This window comes from Anopheles bellator, chromosome X, assembly GCF_943735745.2.
Source record: "Anopheles bellator chromosome X, idAnoBellAS_SP24_06.2, whole genome shotgun sequence".
NCBI classification, from domain to species: Eukaryota; Metazoa; Arthropoda; class Insecta; order Diptera; family Culicidae; genus Anopheles; species Anopheles bellator.
In genome coordinates, this window is record NC_071287.1 from 615272 (window position 1) to 625390 (window position 10119).

General features: G+C 48.7%; 1 protein-coding gene across 1 annotated transcript in view; it reads left to right on the forward strand.

The window, feature by feature from the left end:
• LOC131213202 (uncharacterized) overlaps window positions 1–113 on the forward strand; it is a 1234-nt gene extending 1121 nt beyond the window's left edge. Inside the window, exon 3 of the mRNA XM_058207197.1 lies at window positions 67–113. Coding sequence (XP_058063180.1) covers window positions 67–113 — 47 coding nt within the window. The remainder of the gene's footprint in view (window positions 1–66) is intronic.
• The last annotated feature ends 10006 nt before the right edge of the window (window positions 114–10119 follow it).

Genomic DNA, 10119 nt, shown 5'->3' on the forward strand with positions numbered 1-10119 from the left:
CCTCAACTCCTTCACCCCTATTTGGCGCCACCCTATTTTGTTTGCTCCTTTTCCCCTCCTTTCTAGGCCCCGAAGATTGGCCTCCCCACCCACCACCCACCCCCTCTTCCTAGTGAGTCAGTGCGAGGGCGGCGTACACGGAAAGTTTCGTGTACCAACCCCCCATCCTGGGGGTGGCTGGGTGTGGGCTGGCTCCTGAGACACACTCTCTTCCTGGCACAGCATAGTGCTTACATTTTTACACACCACCCACCGGGGGGGTGGGGGGTGGCGGGCGCTTATCTCATCGGGTACGTGAGCCGAATGTTGAGTGAGCGCGGCGGGGCGAGCATCGTGCGAGCATAAGTTTCGCTTAGCCAACCACCCCCCACCACCCTCCACCTCGCCCCTCGGCTGCAACATATTGCGGGGCGCACGCCGAAAACGCTGTGCAGCACGCGCGCGAGCCGAACTCTGGCCCGGCTTCCGGGGAACGACTTTCCTGGCCCCCCTTTTTCCACCCACCACCCACCATGCCGGTCATCCACCGACCGCGCCGCCCCCGGCCCAACATTGCGCGGTCGCCGCTTGCGTCACGAAGCGAGGTTTAATATGGAGCAGGTTGCACCGCCCCCACCCACCCACCACCCCTTGCATGAGGGGTGGGGGGTGGGGTGGGGTGTCGCCAGCCAACCGACCGGCCAACCCAAAAATCCGACCGACGAGAACTGAAGCATTACTAACGTTATGCTCCGGGCCATTCTTTTCCTTTCCTTTTTTTTCCTTTGTGTGTATGTGTGTGTGTGTGTGCATCCGGCCAAGCATCGCAGTCGGAACACCTCCTGGACCCCACCCTCGGGGATGATTCACCAGGACCTGTCATCAACCGCTCCCGCCGCCCAACCCAACAGCGATCCAAGCCTTCGACGAGGACCTTCTAATGCCCTCGAGTGACCGGCGGCACAGTGCAGTGGGGGGCAGATAATGTGCTTAGCGGAAGCGAATCTTTAAAATCAAAGATTCACCTCCCCCCACCACCCACCGCTCCGCCACTCCCCCCATTCGGATCCACTTCAAAGAGGCGCGGAGTCGATCGCGTGCCTGGCGAGCATTACTCATGCATCGCTCACTCACTCTTTGTCGGTTCCACCCTCTCGAAGGGTGGGTGGGGGGTGGCGCGGGGTGGCCCTTGAGGGTAGAGATCCTGAACGATTGCGAACGAAACTCCTTTTCGGAACTCGAAGTCCAGAGCAGCGAAAAACACCGGCACCCCCCCGCTGGGCTGACGCAGGATGAATGATGGAAGGGGGAGGGGTGGGGGGATGTATGTTGTGGATTGGTCCATCAAAGCGCGGTCGATCCGCTTCGGTGGCCACTAACCGCTTTCGGCGGCTTTCGAATGCTTTTAGTGAATTGGCTCCAATTAAGTCCCCCACTTGTGTTGGAGCGAAAGTGACTCCAGGGGGGGAGGTGGTGGTGGCCGGGCGGGCGGCTTTATCCTGATTGACTCGCGAAGAGAGATAAGGCCCAAAGGCCTCCCCGTCGCACGCATCGCCGGGAAGATTGATTACATCCTTCTTCGCTAATGCCTTCCTCCTCCGACAAACTTATGCGCCGGGGGGAGAAGGGAGGGAGAGGGGAGGGGTGGCTGCGGGGAAACACACTTTTGGGGTCGTCCGCCGAAATCGCCGGAACGCCGGTCGGGAACGGGCTGCTGGCCCCGCCGCGAGTTTAAAGTCGTGGATTTAATCGAATTCGAAACAGCTCGAGCAGTTTCGAGCAGTTCGGGAGTCAACCGAGTCGACCTGGGGTATAAGCCGATCTACATTCCATTTTGAGGGGGGGCGGGGGTGACACCAGAGGGGGTTGGGGGGTCGCAGATGGGAGATTGAGTGTGAAAATCCTCTGCTGCTCGCGAATCCTTGAAGGCTTCTCCTCTTCAAAACAAGGCGTGATGTGTCCCCTTTTATTTTGCGCTTAAGAAGAGCCGAAGCAACACAATAACAAAGGCGGTGGGATGGGGGGGGGAGGTGCAAAACGAGAAGTAAAAACAATTACTTAGCGTCGGATAATCGGCGCTCATCTGGTAAATTGGCAGCCAACAGCCGCCGCCGTCGGGAGGACACCGCGCGGCACTCAGCAATGCCTCGAGGACACACCACAGAGCCCGCTCCGGTTTTCCCGCCTCGGCAGGCGAAGGCCGCCTCTCGGAAAAGCGCAGCTCGTTACGGGGGGCTGGGAAATGGCTTAATGGGACGTGAGAGTGAAATCCAAGGATAAGGATCCGCGAGAAAGAAATTGTGTTGCGGTACTCTGTGCACAGAAACCCCGGGGCGCTGCTCGAGAAGGTGACACATCGACATAAAAACATGTTATGAGTCATCGAGCGAAATAGAACATCGAGACCGGAAAGGCGTAGAAACCACACTCACAATGGGGACCACTAAAACTGTGAAGTTGCAACAACAGGTATTCAATATGATTATAAAATTATACATAAAATGAAAGGAAATAAAAAATATATACACAGCTGGCGAACGAAATAGGTAAATGTATTTAAGCTGGTACAATTTGAACTGTACTTAAGCCACTACTAAACCAATGATCACCAAACTGATACTCTAACTTAGGCTACACTAGGTTTACGTCATTTTTTGCTATGTTGGTTATATTTATGTTAAAAGTGATTACCGCTCATTTGGACAGCAGTCTGATTTGGCCTGGTCAATAAAATAGTTAATTCGATGTATAGTTAATTCATGCTGCAATCAATTTTCAATTGTGAATCGAAAGCAATCGTTGTTTGCAGCTTGAACATCCCGAATGGGCAGAAGCAGTCATTGAAAACCTGAGCAAAGAAAGATTGTGAAGAATCTGCGCAACGAAGGTGCGACGTACCAAAAGCATCGCCAAAATACTAGGAAGATCAGTAAATGCTTTGTTGTGGAAAAGAAAAGAAGGAAACGCGAGGTAAACCAAGAAAAAAAAGCAAGCCAACGACAGATCATCGCATATCACGTTTGGACAAAGCGGTTCCGTTTGGTTCCGTTTGGATTTGCTCAATAATCAATAACTTTATTAGCCCAAACCCCTGTCCATGGACGGTTCCATGAAGCTAATCTACCCGGGCTAATTGCAAGAAAAGTGCCACTATTGATTAAAACAACGGAGCTGAGGTAATAGTTTGCTGCTCAATATCGTTCTTGGGAAGGTACTGAAGGTTACGAAAAATTGGCATAATATTTTATGGAGAAACGAAACCAAAATCTATTTGTTTCAAACAGACTCTGAAATGTTCGACGACCTGCTGGTAAATAATGCCATCCCAGGTTTACAAAAAACAATTTAAGACATGTAAGTGGAAGTATTATGATTTGGGGGTATTTTTCCTGGTATGTTATAGCTCCCCATTTCAAAGTACACAGCACCATGAATGCTCTCGAGTATAAATCAATCATGGAAGACATTATGCTGCCTTACGCAGAAGAAAACATGCCACTGAGATGGGTATTTCAACAAGGCAACGATCTCAAACGTACGTCGAGTCGAAGCTTATCAAATCGTGGTTTGATGGCCGTCAGTCCTGGCCAAGTCAGTCTCCTGACTTAAACCCTATTGCAAAACTAATGGAATACCTTAAAGCAAAAGTTAGCTGGACAATATTTTTCAAACAATTTTTTCACGATTTTTTGTCGATTTGCTGCCAAGAATAGTGCTTCAAAACAACGGTGGATACACAAGTTACTGACTAGCAAAAGTGTAAGCCGTGTGAATTAATTAAAATTAGCCTTATTCACAAATTTGCCTATTTTATTGGCCAGGTACTTTTAGGATACGCGAATAAGGGGAATTTTTCACCTCTTTTAGATCATCTTTATCTTATTTTTAGTACTACTATCTTATGTTATCATTGTAATACCTGTGAATTCAATAGGTTTTGAAAAATGATAATGCAGCTTAAATACATTTACCTATTTCATTGACTAGCTGTGTATGTAGAGAAGAGGGTGTTTCATTAACGATGCACTTTTTCATTTGGTTAAAAAAACGGCTGAATATTTTTCAATGGTTGAACATTTGCTCGAAAGGTTCATTTATGACATGTACAGGGTGTGTGTTCCATTAAGGCTTAAAGTTAGAGTTAAATAACTCCGCCATTTTTTAGTCGATTTTAACAAATGAACAAAAAAATTCTTTTAGGGTATAGAATGCCGTTTATTGACAATTCACTCAAAATACCAAATCGATCAAACGACCGCCTCCATTAGACACGCAAAATGCGGTCCTTTCATTGTTTTTGATACGGTTACGGTTTAATACGTTACGGTCGTAATAGCAACAATTTACGCTGTGATGTTAGCGCTTTCAGTTCTTCAATTGTTTCAACCTTCAGCTACCGCAACAAATCGTTCAATAAGTCCATCGCAAATAATGCCATTTACCAATACCAAGGTTCAGATAAGGTGTGTCAAAATGTGACGTAATTCGAAACATAACCAAGAAAGCTATAATGGTTAAAGTGACGCCACTTTCGCAATCGTGAAAAATATGGAACGAGTTTCGTGTGTGGATAAAACACTGTTTTCTCAAGAAAAATAAACATTATTGAAGCTCAGCAATGGCTTGAAAAACGGTATCCGGACTCTACTCCGCAAACACCAACCGAAAACAACCGTTTGTGTCCCAGGTGCAACCAGATGGTATGCAGATTTGAAACAAAGGTTGTGCTGATACAATTGATGTGGAACGTTAGGGTCGGCCAAATGAAGCACCAACTGCCGAAAACACCAAGCAAGTATTGAAAATCGTGATGGGTGACTGAAAAATGAAAGTGCGCGAGATAGCTAAGATGTTGAACTACACTGCTTTTCATAATGATAGCCTCGCCCGTTTTTTTTTTTTTAAGACAGAGTATTGCACATGAATGTTAGGAGAACTCTTAGTTCCTCTGTCAGAGAGTCAATACGAAAAATTACAGCAATGAAAACACACCACAAAGCAGCAAGATTGCAGATTGCAATTTGCGAACGAGCATATGTCATGGAAAGATGAATGGAATTATGTAAGCTCTCGATACATTGAGTTTTCCAATATTTGCGTTTTTTTTTTAAGTTCAGGTCGTTTGGAGTGACAAAAAGAAATTCAATCTCGGTGGGTCAGATGGGTTTTTACCAGTGCTGGCGAGATTTAAGACGGTATGGGATGCGTTTAGCAGCCAAGCTAAATGTAATTTTACAATAATTTCTTCACGAATGAACAGTGAAAGGATATATAGTAATTCTGGAGAGTAATTTGAAGCCATACCTGCATCATTTCAACCACCACCAGTTAATTTTCCAACAGGATAATGCAACAGTCCATGCAAGTAGGGCAACAAAAACTTACTTGGAAATATTTGAACGATTTTTATTGAACGATATGTTACACCTTACTCTTAAAGTGTTTCTGTAGAAGTTTTCACAGTGGTCCAAATAGAATGATTATTTTCAATGTACAGCAATTTCAGTCCGCTGTTTTACCGTAAATTGATTCATGATTGAAATGGCACACATAGACGTTTTAGAATGCGACTGATTTATCAAAATCATCGAAAAAATTGCGGAGTTGTTCGACATTTCAATCTCTAAGTCATAATGGAACACACCCTGTATAAAATATAATTCTGCTTGCAAAAAATGAGGAAATATGAAAAATTTATTTTCAAAGTGGTAGGTCGCCAAATCATTCCTCAAAAGTACATTTTAATTGAACATCATTTCTACCTATGTGGCTATGTTAATAAACAGTATTGTGGTTCGGCAAACCCACATGCAAGAGAAGTCAATGCACCCACACAACGAGTGACTGTTTGGTGCAGATTTTGGCTGATTGGTTTTTCGGCGAAATTGAAACTGAGAGAACTTGGACGAACAGAACGGCGCTACGTGCCATTCAGTGACAATCAATATTTATGTTATGCCAACATGCCACCTATTTTGCTATTGGCATCCTTAAGACCCAAATTCAAGTTGCTATTGACATTAAAAAAATGGAAGGAATTAACCTTTAAAAAAAAAGTTAAAGCATCGAAAAATATTGAGCCGTTTTTATTTAGGAACCAAATGCAAACGTGCATCAGTAATGGAGAGCACCCTGTATAATAAATAAAATGCACAAAAATATACTAATAATTCCCGCTATGGAAAACCTGAAAGCAACTAACTCAACTTTAGAGCACATATTCTCATCATGAGTTATCGTTTCTTTGATCGATCATTAGCTCTCGCTCTCGCTCGCCTTATCGTGCCCCCCTTCGTTCCACCTATCTCACTCACGGAGTGTGTGCCGGAGTATGCCACGTCAACTGTGTCCTCTAGCTTCTGAATTCCAATCGTCCTTGCTAGCTTATCCCTTCCCCATCGAAGCTCATACACTCGGCACTCACAACACTTCAGGCACAACGATCGCTAAATTTAAATATTTTACCACCCGCGACTTACCCGATTCATGATGCAAAAGTTGATGGTAAACGAAGGCTGTAAGTTGGGGCTCGATTGCACGATCACTACTCACTGTTACTGTTTTAGCTGGATCACCAAGGCTCTGAACTCACTATCACTGAAAACTTCTGCTTCGTCCGTAAGGCACAACTGATCGGTCGGGCTGGTGTCTGAAGACTGAAAAACCGTGGCGATCGTGTACCGTACCGAAGTGCACCTTTTCGTAGTGGTGGTGGTGGAGATCGGAGCGAGTCGGGCGAGTTGCGCACACTCGGGCGCTGCGCATAAAATTCTTGCTTCTCTTCCAGTTTCGGCTTTTCCCTCGCCGTTCGCGTCGTAAACGCGAGCGCGGCACGAATCGGGCCGGAGCCGATTCGAGGAAAGCTCCGACACAGCTCCCCGTGTGGGTGCGTACGGGTGCGTACGTGTGCGTATGGGTGCGTACGTGTGCGTGTGGCCGGCCCTATTGTTGGGGATCGAGGCCCAGAATCGTCAGGGGAAACGCACCGCAGGGAAACGAATCGGACCCGGACGCGAGCATCGCGAGCATTGTGATGCTGAATTGCTGGCCCACCATTTTACGATCATCGCGAACATAATTCATACCGCCGTCATGAGTTTTATTATCACGAAGGGGTGCTCTCGGGGCTTCCTTTGGAATGTGGAATATGCCATCACACACCACCAGGGCCTCAGGCCGGGCCCCCCCGGGGGGGGCGAAAAGGGGAGGAGGGGGGTCATCTTCACGACGCGCGGAACTTTTATGGGCTCCCGCGGGTTCCGATGGTTCCGTTTTCCAAACACGATCGTTCCTGTTCGTTCAGCTTCCGATGAAGTCATTTGCGTATTGCGCGGACTCTGCGTCACTGCAGCTGGTTATGCAGCAATTTTATGACTCTGAAGGGATCGCAGCATCCTTCGCAGCACCCAGCGACGGACCCCGGGGTTGCTGCCTTGAACTCAAGGGTCTTGCGATTCGTCACGATGCGCCCCTCGAGCGATCAGCGAAGGCGCGCGATCGATGGTCTTCAGTCTTAAGACACCAGCCTAACCGATCAGTTGTGCCTTACGAACGAAGCAAAAGTTGACAGTGACAGTGACTAGCCTGGTGACCGATCCACAGTGAGCAGTGATCGTGAAATCGAGCCAGCTTACATCGTTCAGCGTTTGTTTTACATCATCGGGTTTGTCGGGTTGCTAGATAGTTTTTTTCTTCCTTTTATCGAAACGTATATAAATATTCCACATTGGGATTGGGCATCTATTTAATAGGTCTAAGGTACCGTAAATGATTTTTAATGAAAATGTTTCCGTTTAAATCTAATTTAAAATTATATGCCACGTGGCATTGAGTAGCTTATAACTCTTACAACTAGTTAACTTTAAAAAACACTTCAGATCGTTTGCTCTCGAAGATTCAAGTTAGAGAACACATTTCACATTAAATCGCAGTGGCTCCCTGAGACTCCTTTCATGCTGACTTTGTCACCGAGCAATCCATCAGTCGCAAAACTTCCTTCCGCGATGCTTCCAGTAAAATTTAAAGAAAATCAAATGAATATCCGGTGGTAACTAAAGACAATACGCCGCTCTTTATGATCGGTGTGGTCGAAGCCCCGTGCACCTTCGGATGCTCTTGGCGTTAGTGTCCTTCGACCTCGGTTAGTTGAGCCGCAAATGAGCCCCCCCCGGAATGTTCGCCGAAATCCTCCGGAAAATCCCGGGCTCTGGCCGAGAAAGCAATCTAATCTGCCCGGGGGCCGCCAGGTAACTCTATAACCCCCGCCGCCGCTACCGCCGCCACCGCCTATCTAGTTAATCGCGAAGGAGCAAGGACGCAGCCCAGGATTCGGTGAAGCGTGGCCGGGGCGTTACGATAGCCGTTTGATCTTCGCGGCCTTCGCCTGGCTACCTTCTTCCCGCGCTTTCTTTTTTTTTTCTTCTATGGGACACGAAAGCGAGAGAGAGCGAGAGAACGTACGAGCACGAGCGGGAGAGAGAGAGAGACGTTCTAGGGAGGTGAACTAGTTTTTCGCGACCGCTGCCCATCGAAGTTGAATTCTTCGGCCCACGAGGCGCCCAAGAGCGAGGGGATGCTCCGAGCGACACAGATAGACACAGAGCAAGAGGGAGGGAGAGAGGGAGATGGATGTAAACATTAATTGCATAAATATTTCATGAAGCATGGTTTCAAATAAACATTTCAACTGCGCGCGGCTCAACGAAATTACAAACTCTCGACCCTGGCTGCTAGTTGTTGTTGCTGCTTTCTTTTTTCTCTCTGTTCCTTTGCTGGTTGGCTCTCTTCACAAAAAACGGCTACCATTTCCCAGCTACCACCACACACCGCCCCCTCAGCGTCCTTTGCAACAGGAGGGCAATGACGACGCCTGCCAAAGGATACCTCAATGTCAATGTGTTGCGTCGATATTTGTGACCAACGGACGGACGGGGGGACCGTTGGTTTGGCCCTTGGGTCATCAACAGCCCGGGGGTGGTGGCCCAGGACACGATTAGCTTTCGGCCACACACACATACACGCAAACAGGATGGGAAATCAGTTCTGGTAGCAATCGCGCTCTCTCTGTAAAGCCTTTAGTTGGTAGTTAAAACAGCACCACCCACACGGTCCTTCCCCGCGATTCGGCACACCATGCAGACTGACTCATCACCACCCACACCACCACCACCAAGACGGAATTCACGGAGCAGGAGCTTAAAGGTGGCCTCGCTATCCTTCGCTATCTCCCATCAAAATTACATTCCATTATGAGCTGTGTATGTGTGTGTGCTCTGTTGGGGGGGGTGAGAGGGGTCAGGGGGTCTGGCGTGTATCCTGCCTGGCGTGTATCCACCCAGGAGAGCCTCGGAAACGCAGAAGACCACGCAAGAAGCTAATGTGGCGCGTGTTGTGCAAGAACTTTCATCACCCCCAGGCGGGGGGAGGAGGGCGGGGCGATGGAGGAGCAAGGTGTTCACGTGTTTAAGTACCCTTTCCCCACCCCCCCACCTTCCGTCCCCCGCGGAATGCAACAAACAGAAGCGAATTCGCGCGCGAGAGAGAGAGAGAGAGGGTCAATAAAACTGCATCTCGAATTGCACGGTCGTGACGCGCGGTGGGCGGGAGGGGGGTAGCGGATGGAGGACGTTAAACGACCGTACTACCCCCCCCCCCGTTACCCCCACCCCTTGCATCCAAGGTTCTCGGCGGAAAACTTTCAACCCCTGGAGGTGGAGCGCACCGAATCCCCGCCGGGGGGGGGTCTTCAAAGGTTCCGCCCGACTCCCCAAGCGGGACCACCCAGCCACCCCGCAAGAAGCGCATTCGTCGCGCGAGATAAGGTTGAATCGTGGGGGGGGGGGGGGGGGGGGGGTAAGCATAGTGTGGGGTGCATTTATTTTCGTGCAAACGCAACGCCCGGCAGCAGCGACGTCGACAGTTCGGAGGTGCGTCGGATGGAATGTTTCAGCGAAAAAGGCCGGCCGGGAGGGGGCTGCCTGGGGGGAAGCCGGTGCCGGGGCAGATCAAATCGGTCGGGGGGGTGGGGGGCGGTGGGCATCTTGCACGGGGTGGCGGGTGTTCAAAGGTTCGCAAGACCTTGAAATTAATTGTGAATTGAAATTTAATTTGTTGCCATGACGGGGAACAGCACCGGCTAGA